Genomic DNA, 18345 nt, shown 5'->3' with positions numbered 1-18345 from the left:
ATTTTCTGCCTGCAGCTCTTTGAAGTTTCCTGGTTGTGCCAGTAAGTAACCATGAGTTGGTCAGTGTGAAAACACAATTAACTCCAGTTAACCAGAGCCCAAGAGCCTATTCCAAAGTCTTTAGGAAGCCAGGGTGCTGTGGGCAACTCTAAAATTTGCTGAAAGCAATTTAGTCCCTGTCATCTAAATCTAATTCTTTTAAGGTGAGCATTCATCATATACTTCTTGATGTAGCATCAATATATAGGAGAAAAATACACATAATATAAAGAACAGAGAACTTTCAGGGGATCATTCATGCTAAACGATTTGTGGATACAGAAACTGAAATCTTCCCTTGAAATGCATTCATTTTTGTAGTGTTAGTTCATTGCTCATATGAAAGGAAACCTTGAAGGCAGGCATTCAAGAGTGCTATTGCCTGTAAATCAGCAGTGGCATCAAGAACCAGAGAGAAGACCGTGTTTCTGGGCACTAGCAGCAGACAGAGGTTGAGTCCTGGATTGCCACTCCCTACCCACTGAGTGGAACAACGCAAATTTGCCGGCTTTGATCCACACCTGCCTCCTGCCACTCCACTTCCAATTATGCCTCCCACAAGGTTCTAAAGAGCTCACATTGAATAAGATATAATTTTTCAATGAAATATATACAGCCTCTGGAAAGCTGAAAAACAAAATATATACTTATATTGAATATATAATGTATTTGTTGATGATGGTGGCTTGTTCTCATGAGCTATACATTTTTTTTCTAAGGAAAAATCCCACTTCCCTACAGGAGAGACTTGTAAGTGCAGGTAGAAATTTGAGAGCACCTTGTATTTTTAAAGGTATCTTCAAGTAGTTATCTTTTCTTCCTAAAATTCTGGCATGGAGGTGCCCAGGACCTCCCCAATATGACAATGTTTATTGTAGGAAGAATTGCTACAGCTCCTGAGATGGAAGTAAAATATTATTACAGAAAGTGAAGAATAAAAATGAGGCTTCAATGACCTGCTCAGTGGCCATGAGCATTGTTAAGATGGCTGGGCAGAAGAGAAGTAGATGAGAAAAATGCTGAAAAATCGTCTCTATTTACTTGGTCTTAAAAGTTGAACTGTGCCTACTCCAGTGTGAGCCAGATCCATTAGGTCATAGAAGTAATAATTCTTCTAAAATTTTATGTTGTGTACACTGTATAATATACAGGGTATATTTGTAAAATAGCATGTATAATGGCACAGGATATATACATATACATATGTGTATACATAATTTATATATTATAAAATATATAAATATGTCTGTGTATATATATATACATATATATATAGTGCGATTATACACTACACATATACATTTATGTATGTTTACTTACAGGGCTTATAAGACCAAATATTTGCAGTGTTCTGCTCAACGCTTTCTGTTGACAGAAAATACAGTATCAAAGTGGCTATTAATAGCTAATTAGGGGATGACCTTTTGGCAGAGAATAATCCAATGAGGACAGCAGTGTAACCAGGCACAAACAATCACCCATTCATTTGGAGTCCATTGTCATTGAGTACCCACTGTGTGCTAAGTGCCCTGAGTTTTTTCATGTTTATTTCTACTTTAGTTTCAAAAGTTTGTCTTAACGTTTTAGAGAAAATTCTTCACTGGTTAACAAGGAGACAAACAGAAATTCCCTCTGAATTGTAGTTAGTGTCTGCATACTTTCCGTCTTCAATTTTCATTATATTTTCTAGTTAATTTAGCAGAAAAAAGTGTTTCTACAGACTTCTGAGGAAATTATTTTTACCATTTTGTGCCAAGTCGTGAGTAGAAAAAAGAGGACCTGGAAGAGGAAACTTTTTACTCTATTGGTTTTATTGCGTGGAAACGCCTCAAATATTGTGAAAATTAGTTCTTGCTGATGTTATACATTTTAAGAGAAATCCTATTGGTATATTTTTTAACTAAAGCATTGACGTCACCTGAGGTCACCTCTCCCAAAACAACAGATTTGGCATTGATTCCTCTGCCTCCCGTTCCTCATCAGAACTCTGCAGAAGTATCTGAACCCACTCTTCCAAATATCCCTCTCTATACCTTTTCCTGCTTCCTTTTCCAAAAGCATAAAGAATAATGTTCAAGAATAAAGTCAGCAAATAGCCTCAATTATATAGGACTTGAAAAAATGATTGCGTCAGAAAGAAAATAATTTTTCTTAGCCTTAGCAATGTCAAAAGGGACATTGGCCTGTGAAGTTAAAGAATGCTGAGCTTTTCCTTCCTAACCTGGAAATATTCTTACCCTCTTGATTTCCAAAAGCTGAGAAACAATTCTCAGAGCTCCGAAGACCCTCTTACTTTTGCTAATAGATTATCACAATATGCTCCATTGTAAAGAACAAACTGCCAAGCACGAAAAACAAAACAAAACAAAAAGACAAACAAAACAAAAAAAGCCACCAGAGTAAAACATTCAAACAGTGTTAAAGATGTGCCTGTAACAACCGAAGAGATGGAAATCAAGGTGAAAGATTGGACGCAGATGGTTCTGCATGCATGATGACAAACAAGAACCCTTTTCAAGAGATACACACATCCTAAGAGTAGGGAAGAAAACTTTACTCATTTCCCTAGCCATATAATTTTATTAAAATGAGCTCTTCGATATATGCTCCACAGGAAAAATCCAATGTGCTAGAAAATAGAGTGGAAGTGTACTGAACTCATTACATTTTGCATTTCAAAGGATAGCAATAAACACTATCACTTTGTAATACTGGTTTAGTGATTTTCCATTGCCATCCAAAAGCCAGTCAGTTTTAAAAGTGTTTCTCCAAAATAAAATAACTCCGGTGAAAATTATTGAAGGGGTAAATGTATTCAGTGATAAACTTATTTTTATAGAATAGTGATAATTCTATTCTGATTTTATTAGATTATTTCAATATATTGGTATTATACTTTGGTATGTCTTTGAAATATCTTCTTCAATAGCAAACAATGATTAGCTTTTTGTTATCCATTTTAGTGATCTATAAAAGTACCTTTTGATCTTTTCAAGCTTTATTGAGGTATAATTGACATGTAAAAGTTGTACATATTTATGGTATACAAAGTGATTTTTTCATATTTGTATACATTATGAAATGATTACAATATTCAAGCTAATTTAACACACTCATCACTCACATAGTTAACTCTGTGTGTGTGTGTGTGTGTGTGTGTGTGTGTGTGTGTGTGTGTGTGTGTTTATGTGGGGAGAACATTTAAGGTCTAATCTGTTAGCAACTTCTAAGTATATAATACATGTACTATTGTTACCATACTGTAGAACAGAGCTCCAGAATTTATTCATTCTGCATATCTGAAACTTTTTACGTTTAAACCAATATCCATCTTTTCTTTATTTTAATTTTTTAAATTGTTAATTTTTGTATTTGTATAAAAAAGTATTCATCTAGGCCTCTTTCAATACCCTTTAGAGCTATAGGAGGACTAAAGTATGTGATCTTAAATGAAAAAATTTATTTTAGACTCCAATTTTCCAATGTAATAATTTTTTCAAGGCATCTGGCTGGGAATTGCTCAACTTATTTCTTGTCAGCAGTGGGAAATCTAAAACTCAAATGCTGAGAGAGCACCTTAAATGCTTCTCTTTGACCAAAGCTTATGTTTCCCTGTTGGGTTCGACAAATAAAAATGGTAAACTGAGAGGAAGACTCCATAAAAGATGGAGTGAGCACAAATGTTAATTCCAGGTTTTTTGAAAGAAAAGATTTTTATATTATCATTCTTAAGATAAATGCGTCAGTCATTCCATTAGGACACTTATTCTGTGCTCTCGAATACATTCTAAACTCAGAGAGACACTCATAAGACAAGTCACAAATGCTTTAGAATTGTGTTCTGTGAAAAAGGGGAAGGAGACGAACTGTCCACCTAAAGAAACAAGGGAGAAAAAAAGTTTTTCATCTTCTGAATCAGAAGCAAATCTGTGGTTTAATTAAACAGGCAAGACTTTTTCTTTATATAAAATGATGGTAACAGGAAAGATTATGCAATCAGATAACTGCCCTTAGAATATTATTTCTACATAGAATATAAATAGAATTAAGAAAAAAAAAGCACCTGATGCTATTTAATGTCTATCAAATAATTCAGTTTAACTGGAAAAAGGCAAAAATAGTACAGTCCATCAAAATTTAGAAGTACCTGGAGGCTAATTATAATGCATTTCAGCTGCCCAATTTCATGTACATATTACATCAGCCAATTTTCCAGCCAAAGCCTGAACAGTTTCCATTTTTAATCCACAAATAGATTGTCATTTCAACTTTCATTTTATGTGACAGAAAATGAAGCTTTAATTTATCTAGTATGGAATGGAAAAATGCTGTTTCAGTGGGTTTGTATCAAAGAAATTGTTCATATGGCTTGGGTGATAGTCCAGTAGCAACTAATACAGAAATAAAGGTGGGTTTTTTTTTCTCCTTAGCAATGGGGAAAATTCAAGGGCATCAAATTTTTTTCTTCTTCTTTTACCTGATTCTGCTTTTACCTGAAATTTTTGCTAAAGAATTCTGTCCTATGTATACGAAGTAATTTTCTCCATTTTACTATACAACTAAATGATAGTAATTCCTCATTGACCACATTTTGTAAACACATGTCCAAGGTGAAATCAGCAAGTTATAATTCAACTTAACAATACATGTTAACTGGTGAATCTTGTTCGTAAGCATCCAAAATCAAGCCAAAGTTAGTAAACTAAGACTGAAGCCCAGCATGGTAGGTAAAACAGAACATTCTACCATGTGTAAGGATTCCCCAAGACCTCTCCAGCCAAAGATACAAAATGGTTTATTAATTTGTGATGTAAATTCATTACAAATATCCATGTTAGCATTATCCAGGCCTTGATTGGAGGCACATGAATTAATGGTTAATTCAGCTTGCATTTGATGCTGCTGGAAAACACTCCACAAAACTGTAGAAATGAAAATCATTTTCGAGAAAATAGGAGGCCTGAGCTGATTCAAAGATCTCTGGTTCCCAAGTGACAGACCACAAGAAGGTTTACTTAGGAAGAGCAAACTGGTGCAATTCACTAAGAAGGTATGAGGATAATTTAGAAAAATGAAACTTTCATTTTTTTTCACATTTACTAGGCTAATCTTTATAACTATTACGTTTTGAGGAATAAAATGATATGTTCAAAAAGTAGAGAATGTTGATCAAATTTTCAGAGGGCTTTAGAGAAGGGAAGAAGTTAAAAACAAAGAAAATTGGGAAGAAGATGATGGCAAGATGGAATTTTAGAGGTTTAAGGAAGTCTGTGCCAATGACACTGAAGAGAAAAGGCTTTTTGTAAGAAGATTTGATCCGAATATTTACAACCAATTAGATTAGTGATTGAGTAGGGATATACAAGTAACAGTAAGTAATCAATGATGTCTGTAATGTTGGAGATCGGAAAGGTCCATGGCTTTCTCAGCAATGATGAAATCACTGAGCAAGCATGAAATCTTAAAGAAAATAAGCAATCTGCATTTGCTAGATTCAACCTTAATTGACAAAACATGAACTCCTCAATAACAATTTCGCATAACACTGATTTTTAAACTCTGTCTGCTTTTACCTTGGGCTGCTTTCTGGCTTTTCATATTTTAAATTATGATTTAAAAAAATAAAGGGAAAAAATCTTTGTTGAATTTCTATGCCATATGGGAATTTTTCAAAACAGTTGGAAGTTTCTCTGGCGTGGCCTTCCATCGGTTCATTTGGCCTTCTATAAATAACCAAGTAAGCACACTGAGGCGTAGAGTGGATGGAGACACTGTCTTCACCATTTCTCCAGAAAATGATATACCTTCTGGCATTTTGTTGGTTAGTTATTAGCAGAAACCAGATGGAGAATTATACTGTCTCCCCAGGACACTAATAGAAACAAGTTCTGGGATTTGTCTCTTTGAGTTTTTCCTGCTGAAATATGTTCTAACACAACCTTCAGGACTGAAATTATCCTGACATTTCAGTATAAAACAGCCAATATGCACTACCAGCTTTAATGTAATTAGGTAAAACCTACCTTAATTACTGTATTTAAGCTTTATATTCTTTGCATTATGCTACACAAGCAAACTGCCTGGAATGCCAAGGCCATTACATGCATCAGACTAAGGTTGAAATTCAGCCTGCCAGCCTTTTACTACAATGAGGCTTCCAATTTTGACCTTTGCAATGCATGAGCAGCTAAAACAGATAATAGGGCATGTAGGTTAAAAATAAACAAATAGCAAGTTGCATAGTGGTGATATTTTAAAATTGGGACACATTTTCCCTTGTCTTTTTCATTTCCCTAAAGAAAGAGTGTACCAGATTCTCAGAATACAAATAACTTGAACATATAAACAAGTTTGTAAGTTATCATAGTTTTCGTCTGAGACATAAACATTATTACCATTGTAAATATTCTTTTAATTTTGAAATGAATAATTTATTTTACTAAGATAATCTAATAACCCTTGAATTTAAAAAACTGAGTACCCAAGTAGCTACATTTTCAATAGGAAAAAGCTAGTTTATATATATAGCTAGGTAGTGTAATATGCATACCGTCTCACATTTAATTGTCTGCTATAAAATAACTTTTCTTTGATATATTTTGGCAAAGAAAACAGTACAAATGATCCTGAAGACTCTGCAGATACCATAAGACATTATCAGAGTTCCAAGAGACACTTTGAAGAGAAAAAAAGCAGATCCTCATCTTTCATCTCCTCCATTGATGATGAACAAAAGCCGCTCTTCTCAGGAATAGTAGACTCTTCTCCAGGAATAGGGAAAGCATCTGGGCTCGATTTTGAAGAAACAGTGCCCACCTCAGGAAGAGTGCACATAGATAAAAGAAGTCACTCTTGCAAAGGTAATCCAGAGTTAGACATCAGGTGGTCTCTCTTCAGTGCTAATCACAAAATGGTGACTTTTTACAAATTAAGAACTGTACTGACACATGTTAATCTAATTGTTCTCAACTTCATGAAATGTTCGCGAAGCGTTCAGATTTCAGATCATCTATGAAGTGTTTGCACTATTCTAAAACAAGTGGTAATTATTCCCAAACACTTATAGAGTGAGAGGTTTTCGTGACCAACCAGACTTAATAAAATGTCAGGTAGAAAACTGTGGGAAAGTCTGTTGTAGTAATTTCAATGGGGAGAGAGGACCCATGAATATTTTAAGACAGCTAATCAATTGGTTTTTTATATGTATCTTCTGTACCCATTTCTCACCCCCAACCCTATAATATTATAGTATGAAGGGCCAATGCAATCACACTATAATACATGCCAATCAAAATTTAATTTTACAGAGAATATGAGAAAGAGTGGAGAAATGCCCTGAAATAAAGTACGGTCTTTATTTTATTTTTATTTTTATTTCCAAAAGGAATACCCAAATGTACAGATTTTGTTGTAGAAAATGTGCACGAGTTGGGTAATAATGCTTGATTAGTAGATGCAGATTTCATGCTAAAAAATGAGAAATTCAGGAAAATTTAAAGAACTATTACATGGAAGAACAACTATTTTAGCATACCAGAGGCTAGATCTATAGGTCTAGCTAGTAAGTGGTACCAGTAATGACTGCTTGGGTTCCAAGTGCAGCTCTGCCACTTGCTCCCTTTATGTCTTTGGGTAAATGATTTGACCAAACCCACCAAGACTCAGTTTATGCATCTTTAAAAGAGGAATAATATTATCTAACCAACGAGGTTATGGTTATTAAGATAACATGTAAATTACTTTTTCTGAAATAAAATCCCCAACTGTTAGTATTTTCTCACAGGTTTTATTTTTCAAGTTTTAATAATTTAATATATCCCTGGATGTATAAAAATATAAAGATTAGGAAGGCATAATAAAGCATCAAAAGAATATTAACAGAAAAGGAAAAATAGGATGTTCTAGGCCTGGTAGGATAGCAAAATTAGTACATTAGTACAGAGTAAGTAAATATTACTTATCATCATTATTCCCAAGTACCATATTCAGCTACAAAGGTTTTATTAAATCTAGGATACTTAGGCTTTATATTTTTCTAGAGTTGCTTTTCCTGTCTTGTAGCATCCACTTTTTTCATGACCCCACATTGAAGTAAGCTAAGAATATATGCAAGTGTTCTCTGGACAATCTAAAATCTTGATGAAGTGAGTGGAAATAGTACCTCATTTATCACAATGGAAGAATGGAATATTAAATGTGATTACCAAATGTCCCATTTTAGTTATTTATGAAAATGGATTCTGGGAAGTGCTAAAAATAGAAACAGGTTGTATCATGGAAGTCACAAGTTCTGAAGAGTTTGCTGAACCATCTCTGCTATCTCCAAAGGTCAACATAATGTGAACCTAATAAGAATGCTTGTTGTTTTCCCCTTGAGTTTTAGAGTCTCAAGTGGCAAATTATTAAATATAAAATTTGGGGATTTTCTGACTTTATAATGACTCTCACTGACAATGAATTCTCATGCCCTTCTTCATATACTTTTCTTTGCTACGTCTTCCAATTATTTTTAATTAGCTTTTCCATAAACACAAAAAATTATATTCTAACAAATTTAGTATCTATATATTCTAATTTTTAAAAATTTACAGGGCAATCTCTATTCAAATAATAATTATCTTGAAAATGTACAGCTAAATATGCATGTCAATTGAATTGATATCATATAGCTTCAATCAGTGTAACACACGGTTAGCCTGGCTAATTAATATCTTTAACCAATGGGGAATTCTAAAACTTCATTCACTGCAAATTTCATTCCTTAATGATTTTTAAGATGACATATTGCATTAATATGCAATGTGTGACTTGTTGCTGCTGCAGTTCAAACTACTAAACCCCCACAAATTTTAGTTTCACCATCAATAGGAAATTTCACTCACTCATATTCCTAACATTTGTGATGCTGAATCCAACAGAGGAGCACATTTAGGCCAAACTAAAATGAAAAGAGAACAAATTAAATGGACTCTGTTCCTACTAAGATTGAGGTCAAAAGTTGACTCTAGGAAAATTGTCTACTCAGAGCAAAGTGAAAGTTTACTTTCTGTTCATACATTTCCAGAAATGTGTCTTGCAACTATAGCAACATTTTCCAAGGCAACCAAGTGCAGATTCTTTCCGAGCTATATTTAGAAAGTGTCTACAAGGATGTTCATTTGATTACGACCACTAACCAGGATTTCCCCTTTGACCTCCTCATTTTTTATACTGCTGTTTAAACAAGCTAATTACGTATCTTCAGATTTTAATTAAAAAGTAAATTATAATCAAGGAAGCCTCTAAGAGTATACACTTCGTTCATTTCTGATAAGGTAATTATTTTTTCTTGAGCCCTGAAGAAAAAATATAATCCTCCATAATTTATTGCATGTGATTCACCATTGTCGTTTTAAAACCAATTTATTATATATAATTTGGAAAGAAGAGAGCTGTTAAACATAGGCAGAAATTCTGTAAGCTTTCTTGGCACAAAATGTGTGAGCATAACATGTAACTTCAGTCTTATCAGTTCTTGCCTTCTCGAAAGAAAGATTTCTACATTAACTGGCTAGCAGCAGACTAGACAGAGAAAAGCGTCAGCATCACCAGACCATTTATATAGGTATTCCGGAAGTTTGCTTAGCATTACTGGCCCAATCTTTAAAACCCAGTTTGCTAAGATATTATTGTTTTTCATTTTAAACAGGTTCAAATGTCTGTGAATAACAAATCATACTTCTCGGTGAAAATCTGCAGATAAGTCACTTAAAACTCCAGCAGTATCTTTTTAGGTTCACTTATATTTTGCCATGTTTCATAAAATATTAAAAGAAATTATAAACTGCCACTTTAAATAAGAACAAAAGCCATAATCAGGAAGAGTCTTTCTGGAATTCATAGCAAGCCCTCTGAGGTCTGTTAGCCATTTCTGCAGAAGAAGGAACTCTGATCCTATATTTTTCTAATGCTGACTTTGGATATGCTAATTCCTTGGTCAAGCCTCACCCTACTGAGGCAGAAATTATAGACACCTCATTTGGGAAATTTCTTTATGTTCAATGTTAAAAGATAATGAGCGAGAGGAAAACCATGAAGAAAGAATACAGACATGTCTGTCTTCTACTTGAAGAAAGAGGATGCATTTAAACTACCCTTGGAGAAACTGCAGGAAAGGAAGGAACTTTGAGGAGTCCAATAGTGTTGTTTCCTATTTCTAAAATCATAGCTAATCCTGCCCAATTCAGTTACTTTCTATCCAATTTTTTAAAATAGCCAAGAATTCCATAACTTTACATAATAACTCTTCTCAGTGTTTAATCATAGATACTTGTCAAGTTTTTTTTAAGTCTTTCTATCAAACCAAAATCACTTTCTGTAATTCAAATCTCTTTCTCTGTGAAAATGAATACCAGCTTTAGATAGTCCTTCCTTCCTACTAGCCCTCCCAGTGAAGAAAAATGTTTCTCCTTCATCTCCAAAGTCAACTCCCAGCTCCAGTTGTATTTTTTCATAAGTTTCATTTTCCAACCTGTTAATTATTCTTAGAGGTTAAGAGAGCAGCAAAAACATCTAAAATATAGACAAAAATGAGGGGGAAAGGACATATTTTCCCCCAAATATTGACAGCTTAAAATATAGATTTTAGGAGAAAAAGGAAATTAAAAGAAGTTCAGAAAAATGAATCTCTATATGAAAAGGGATCACAACCCTGCTAGACTGAATTCTTCAAGTTCAGGGTTTATGGTCTCCTTTGTCTTTAGTTCCTCCGTATTTACCAAGGTGTCTGGTCCATAATAAACACTGAGAACATTTTAAATAGTAGACCTGAACTAATAGTTTATCTTAAAGTAGAGTAACATAGCAATATTTAAGATAAAGAGCCACAAGAAAAACATACTAGAAAGCGATATAATTATGGTAAAGGGCAGCACAGAAGGGGCTACAAGAAAGCATTAAAACATGAAACAGTAGCTGGGGACTAGGGGACTTGTAAAATTCTTCCCATTTTTCATGGCTTATGGCTCCTTGGCTCTATTTGAATTGGGTTGGCCAAAGAGAATCGCCCTGAAGATCAGCACTTCTCTAAGGCTCTCTTCTTGGGCCCACTCTAAGTCATAACGTATGCAAGTTATCCTGTGGGAAAGAGCCCTAAAAATCTTAAACCCTAGATAATGCGGTGCAAACAACATATGCTGCTTCCTTCTAGATATAAAAGCACAGACTCATTGTTCTCTAATCAGTTTTGGTTCTGCTGTTCTTATCTTCTCCTAGCACAAACAGAAAGAAAACAAAATCCTAAACACTCAGGACCTGCTACATGTTTTTGTTCACATGGAAACAGATATGGGAGGTAGGGCCAGCAGGGTTAAAGTGGGACTCTGCTACCAACTGGCCGTGGCTCCTGGACACATCACTGAATACTTTTGGTTCTCTGTCTCTCAGGTTATACTCCGATCCTTTCCAGCTTGTCTTGTGGATATCTAGGTGTTATTGACGCAAAGGGGCACCTAAGAGGGTTGACATCCATCTCGCTATTTTCCACAGATATCACTGACATGCGAAGCTGGGAACGAGAAAATGCACATCCCCAGCCTGAAGACTCCAGTCCATCTGCACTTCAGCGAGCTGCCTGGGGTATCTCTGAAACCGAAAGCGACCTCACCTACGGGGAAGTGGAACAAAGATTAGATCTGCTCCAGGAGCAACTTAACAGGTATAAGCAGTGACGGGCAAAAGGAGAACATAACCCAACCCATTACATGGGTCCAGTTTTACTCCTTACAAATGGAAAATTCTCCTTGCCATGATCTCATAATTTCCTTATACATTTACTTATTTAAAATAAGACTAGAAGTTGACAGAATAATTTGTGTTGAAAGAAGCGTTTATTTAGAACACTTCATACTTCTGGCAGCAAAAATCCTATTTTTTCTTTGTCATCCAGTTAGTATTTCACCAGCACTGGCTACCTTAGAAAACCCCCTTCTCTCCCCTCAAAATAATTCCTAATTAATTTGTTAACTGACACCCTTCCTCTTTTAATCCTCCTTTTACACTTTTTCAGATGTTCCCGATAGCATAGTTATGTGTTAGGGCATTTAAAAAATACTGACAAAGTGATTTAAACTTTTAGTTATTCAGTCAGCTTATCAAAAAATGTAATTGAATTGAAATTCTCACAGAGTTTCTTGTTTCCTTCACCGTTGATCTAAACCACTTAACATGCTGAATAAATCTTAGTTTAGGGAGGAGGTAATCCCTTCCCCTAAGTCTGCGTGGTCTCTTTAAAATTAAAGTGGTCAAAAAGATTGAAAAGAATCTATGAGTGGGTATGACACAGATGCTTTAGTTGTGTTTCACTTGGGAATTTGTCTTGATCCAATAGTAGCCTTTTAGTTCACCACCAGGCAAGATATTCCAGTAGTCCCAGACAGAAAACTGCACTGACTAAATTAAAATGCTCTAATCACAAGATTTATTAAATCAATTTAAAACACAAGTGAGAGAAGAGGGAAACCATATGGGGCAATTAACACATTTCGAATACGCACAAGCATGGTAAAAGGATTGCACTACCCCAACTCTGACTTACACAATGTTCATGCATTTGCCATAATGTAACGAAGTTACCAAGACCAGAGTTGAGGTTTGCAGGTCTGCAGACAAAAATAATCTCCTGTGCCAGTGGCACACACTTGCTCCATAACAAGGATACAAGGTATAGTATACCTGACCTCAGCTGTGGCTTTCCAACTAGCCAGCTCAACAGACATGTGTTTCATTAGCCTTTCGTAGGTACAGCACACATGGAGCCAAGATGCGATGATACTGATATCACCAATGGGTGACCACATTTTGGGATGACAGTTGTTTACCTAGAGGTGACCTGAGAATAATTTGTTCTTTCCATCTCTATGTATAAGCAACACTCTTGTTTGTTACATATTTCTATCGTTGATATGCCTGGCAGGTTACTAGCATGCTATTTAATGTATCTTATGAATTCTGCCATGTTTAACAAGCTGCTTGCTTACTCATCTGTACTTAACACATCTATGAGTTTTGCCTATATCACAAACTACTGATTTATTCACTATTTATGCTTAAATTTTTGTGTGCATTTTGTCCATGCCGTTTATTGTTGTTGAAAACACAAGTGAATGACTGAATGACAGAAGCAGCAGTGATTTATTCAGCAAAATGCTATCACTGTACTTGCAATTGGTGAGCATAGGAAAAGGTCTTAAGTCTGCTACTTAATGACTTACAGGATTACTGGGTCAAATCATTTAAATTTCCCTCCATTTCCTACTTTGACTCATACCTACCCATGATGCTACTGTAAGGACTAAAGTAATGTAAATGGGAACTACATATGCTATACAAAATGGAAGTTGTTCTACTTGCAGATAGGTAAAAATTGATTAACAAGGAACTTCACTTCTATTACTGGTGTTCATTTGAGTATATTCTCCTACTCTACGTATAATTCCTGACTTGGACCTTTCATCAGAACTAAAATTGAGATTTTTAGCATCACCTGGTTGCTCTGTCATGGGTGCCAATCATTGCTGCTAGGATAAGTCAATGATTGCTTAAAACATTTGTTCTAAGGGCACATTTATGATCCATTTGGTGTGCAATCACCCAACAGTAATAAAAATTGTTATTGTTATTTTATTACATTAGTATGTTATTATTACTATATAAAACTTTTCCACAAAATGCAATTAAATCTCTTTTGATGTGTTCCCAATATCGGTATGTGTTTCCTGAAGATGTTTTGAATTGCTGCTGTGAAAGTAGTCAAAATCAAAATGGAGTTGTTAATGTTAGAAAAACCCTGAAAAATAGAGCTGGGGAGGGCCAGGAAGAGAGGGATGTATGCCTGATAACAAAAACTATCACAAAGACTCTATAAGATCCACAACCTTGCACAGAAGCCACTGTAACCTAACACAAAACATACTTCTGCAAGGACATCTGACCAGCAACTGCCTGTCCAATCTCGAACCAGCGTCACCCTTGTTATTGATCTTTGTAGCCAAGGATAATCATTTCAAAACAATTATGTAGTCCTCCTCATCTTTCCTTTAAAAATCTCCACCTTTACCTCTCAGAATGAGTGCATACTTTACTATGGCATGAATATTCCCATTGTGTTGCGTATTCCCATATAAATATCTTTTCCTTTTAGAGTGTCTCTATTATTTAGGATGACACTACCACCAATACTACATCTCCTTTGACATTTGTTTCTAATTATCTCTGATATTTTCACAAACTTTTTTTTTTTTTGCTCATTTGGGATTTAAAATCCAAAATATTACATTTTTACTCCACTGTGGTTTTTAACAACCTTTCTCCTCCACTTTATTCTAGAAGTTACATGTATACAAAAAAGTTTGAAGGGGGAAGCTCAACTCAGACTTCTACTTTGCAGAGCGAGAATCCCAGGACACTTTCTATAGTGGAGTCTACCCTGTTTAGCTTCGGCATTTGTTCAAATGTAGAACTGTGAATTCCTACACCATTTGTCTCATTCAAATACACATATTAAGTACAAAACACAATAAAAACAAATAAAATGGTCTATCTTGAATGGTCCTTGCTACCACTTCTTTTCTGCTTTAATGACTGATTAACCTATAGATAGGGTTAAAGGTTTACACAAGAAATGTTATTCTGTATTTATATATTATGCCTGCAGATACACCTATTTAGGTAAATCATTAAGACTTGATTCTAGACCAGTGCTTCTCACATTTCAATGTGTATTTGAATCACTTGGAGGTCTTATTAAAATGCAGATTCCAAGTTAATAGGTCTAGTTGGCAGAGATTCCACATTCTAAAAAGCTCCCAGTAATGTCCAGTGTTGCTGATATAAAGACCACACCTTGGCCAGGCACGGTGGCTCACACCTGTAATCCCAGCACTTTGAAAGGCGGAGGCAGGTAGATCACAAGGTCAGGAGTTCGAGACCAGCCTGGCCAAGATGGTGAACCCCCATCTCTACTGAAAATACAAAAATTAGCTGGGAGTGGTGGCGGGCGCCTGTAATGCCAGCTACTCAGGAGGCTGAGGCAGAGAATTGCTTGAACCCGGGAGGAAGAGGTTGCAGCGAGCCGAGATCATGCTACTGCACTCCAGCCTGGGCAACAGAGCAAGACTCCATCTAAAAAAAAAAAAAAAAAAAAAAAAAAAACACACTTTGAGTAGGGAAGCCCTAGAACATGTAAAAATTGTTAGTAATGACTCCTTCCATTGCACACAGAGCAATTTATCTGCATGCGTCTAGTATGGCATTGAGCACTTGCTTTGCCTAGTGTTGTGGTTATTTATGCACCTCCTTCATTTGTCTTTCCTAAGTGGTTAGTTCCTGTTAGCACTGTGAAATCAGATTTCATATTTATTCATTATCATGTTGTTCCCTCACCTTCCTACCTAACATTGTGCCTGCTACACTGTGGGTCTCTGAGTGAATGAATGAAAATATTAACTTCACGCAGCTTTATAATTATGCTGACAGAAGAAAAAGTTCTAAAACTATGTTATTTTCTGTTTTAAATACCAAGCTGGATTTATTTTAAATTCTCTGTAATTCCTCCTGAGTAAAGCAGGCTATTTAGTCTCAGTATAAGAGTCCTCTTTTTTTCTTTTTTTTTTTAGATAGGGTCTGGCTCTGTCCTCTGTCACCCAGGCTGGAGTGCAGTGGTGCGATCTCCCAGGCTCAAGCCTTCCTCCCACTTCAGCCTCCTGAGTAGCCGGGACCACAGGTGCACACCACCACACCTGGCTAATTATTGAGGATTTTGCCATGCTTCCCAGGCTGGTCTCAAACTCCTGAGGTCAAGTGATCCACCCACCTTGGCATCTCAAAGTGCTGGAATTACAGGCATGAACCATCGTGACTGGCCCAAGAGTCCATTCTTATTAAGCTAACAGACCCTTGTCATAAAACACTGAAATACAACCCTATGCATATAAAAAAACCTATCAGCAAACTGCTGCCCTTTGTTGAACTACCCAAGATATCTAACAACTAGTTAATAAAACAAAATTAAGTCCCACTCATGGCAGTGTGCTGCAATTACTGGACGTATGGATGCTGAAGCCTCACCTTCCAATAGATTTTTTCCTCATAGACACTATTCAAATAGGTAGAATCCATGATAAAGAGATTTTATTTCTCAGAGACAGCTGCTGTTTGGCAAAGGATTTATATGACAAAAACCACACGATAATTTTTGACTCATTTTTGGATCTTGAATCTCCCTTGTTGATGCAGTTCTTCTTCCAGTCTTTCCCCCCAAATCCTTTTACATTCAATGTAATAAACATTGTTGTAAGCCACTCACAACTGAATGCTGTTAGTAATGGAATGTTAGTAATGTTAGTAATAGAATGCTGTTAGTAACATTTGTACAGAAATATTTATGATAAATCTGAATGGATAATTTTCTTTGGAGGCTCAGAGGAGAAAGTAATTCTGAATGGGGTAAATAAGGAAAGATTTTGGGATACAGATAATATATAAGCTGGGACTTGAAGAGTGAAATGAAAGAAAAATATGTATAACACATAACAGTGAAATAATGGGTCTGCTTAGTTTAGTTGGAAGCATAAAAATTAGATCAGAACTTCAGGTATCAAGAGTAGATAAATAAACCAGTTGATAACTCAATTTTTCCCTTTTCAGAGTGGTTTTGACATTTGCAAAAATGACATTTGCAAAGTCATGTATAATTCATAGCTATTGGTTTAGAAGACACAAAGCTATATGGCTATATTTACTAACTATAGAAAAACTGCAAGAATAATGTGTTATTGTGATTCTTAGAAGGAAGATTTGGAGTGTTAATATCAAAAACTAAAAAAAAGAAGATATTTTCTCATGTTTTCCAGGTTTATTATGTTCTCTATCAAATGAAAAGCTAATTTCTACTTTGAATTCTACAAATATAGCATGAATTTAATTGGGCAAAATTAATCCTATGATTTTCCTTTTTTTGTTTTATTTCCATTTTTTATTCAGAGGCAAAAACAGTCAGCACAAATAAGTGAAGAGTTAGAAGAATTTTCTAAAGAGGCATATGGTCCAAATTTTCTGTTCTTATGTCCACAAAATTTCCTCTGTATTTAATGCTGTTGTTAACACATGCAAAGGAGGGGAATCTGACCAATTATATTTTGCTATTTTCCCTTAAATTTTAATTTAAAATGAGAATGAAATTAACAGGCCAGTTGGCTACTTGTGAGCTTTAGGGAAAAAATAAACTGGTATTTTGCAGGCCAGATGGGTCATTAGAAGCAAGTGAAGTCAAGTTTGGTCTGCTTCTTACATACCAAAGGCCATGACATATTAAGAGGGAAAAAGAATTTAACATTTAACAGCATTAAACATTAAAGAAAGAATACAATGAATAATATACAATACTTAATATGAATAGGACAGAGGTAAGGTTAAAAAGCATTAATATAAATGTAAAAACACATAAGAAATTATCCTGGGATGCTACAGTTATGAAAGAAATGTGCTACCAATCTATTTTTTAAGAGCAAATAAAATGTTCACAAGAAACTGAGTACAACCTAATTAAAAAGCAAAGACAATTACTGATTAAAAATAAATTGTCAGTGTGTTTTACATTTTGAAATCAATGAAGGTTAGTAAACATGTAGTCTATTTTGTTCATTTGATTTTCTGTTAACTCTTAATATGAACAGGAAAGCAATAGTCTTTATCAGAATAATTACTGAGACATACACAGTAAGTATCCATCAGGAAAGAATCTCTGTGCTCCCTCTCCTGTCCTTCTTGTTTAAAGCAAGGCCATAATTCTGTTTCTTGGTAGTGCTGAAATTTTTTTTTAATGCTCTTGAAATTCTGGACTATTTTAGACTGTCTTTTCCTACTTTTATCTGTTCTGTAGGCTTGAATCCCAAATGACCACTGACATCCAGACCATCTTACAGTTGCTGCAGAAACAAACCACTGTGGTCCCCCCGGCCTACAGTATGGTAACAGCAGGAGCAGAATATCAGAGACCCATCATCCAGCTGATGAGAACCAGTCAACCGGAAGCATCCATCAAAACTGACCGAAGTTTCAGCCCTTCCTCACAAGTGAGTGTGGATACCATCCAACCAAGAGTGTCTCTCAAAGTGTGTTTCCAGGGGTCACCTAATCAGAATCACTTGGGGTGCTGTGGAAAAGGCAGATTTCTGTCCCTATCTCTGTTTCTACTCAAATGGAATTTCTGGAAATGGGCCCTGTAATCTGCATTTTAAACAAGCCCACGCTGATTTTTATGTTCATTTA

The 18345-nt window shown here is 35.3% G+C and overlaps 1 protein-coding gene across 3 annotated transcripts in view; it reads left to right on the top strand.

Annotated features, from left to right (window-relative positions):
- Window positions 1–18345, top strand: part of KCNH7 (potassium voltage-gated channel subfamily H member 7) — a 476848-nt gene that overhangs the window by 445457 nt on the left and 13046 nt on the right. For all 3 annotated transcript variants that reach the window (XM_019022597.4, XM_055379105.2, XM_055379104.2), the window contains 3 exons: window positions 6648–6899; window positions 11566–11734; window positions 17957–18149. In XM_019022597.4, the coding sequence (XP_018878142.1) occupies window positions 6648–6899; window positions 11566–11734; window positions 17957–18149 (614 nt within the window). The remainder of the gene's footprint in view (window positions 1–6647; window positions 6900–11565; window positions 11735–17956; window positions 18150–18345) is intronic.

This window comes from Gorilla gorilla, chromosome 11, assembly GCF_029281585.2.
Source record: "Gorilla gorilla gorilla isolate KB3781 chromosome 11, NHGRI_mGorGor1-v2.1_pri, whole genome shotgun sequence".
Taxonomy (NCBI): Eukaryota; Metazoa; Chordata; class Mammalia; order Primates; family Hominidae; genus Gorilla; species Gorilla gorilla.
This window is presented reverse-complemented; position numbering and strand designations above follow the sequence as displayed.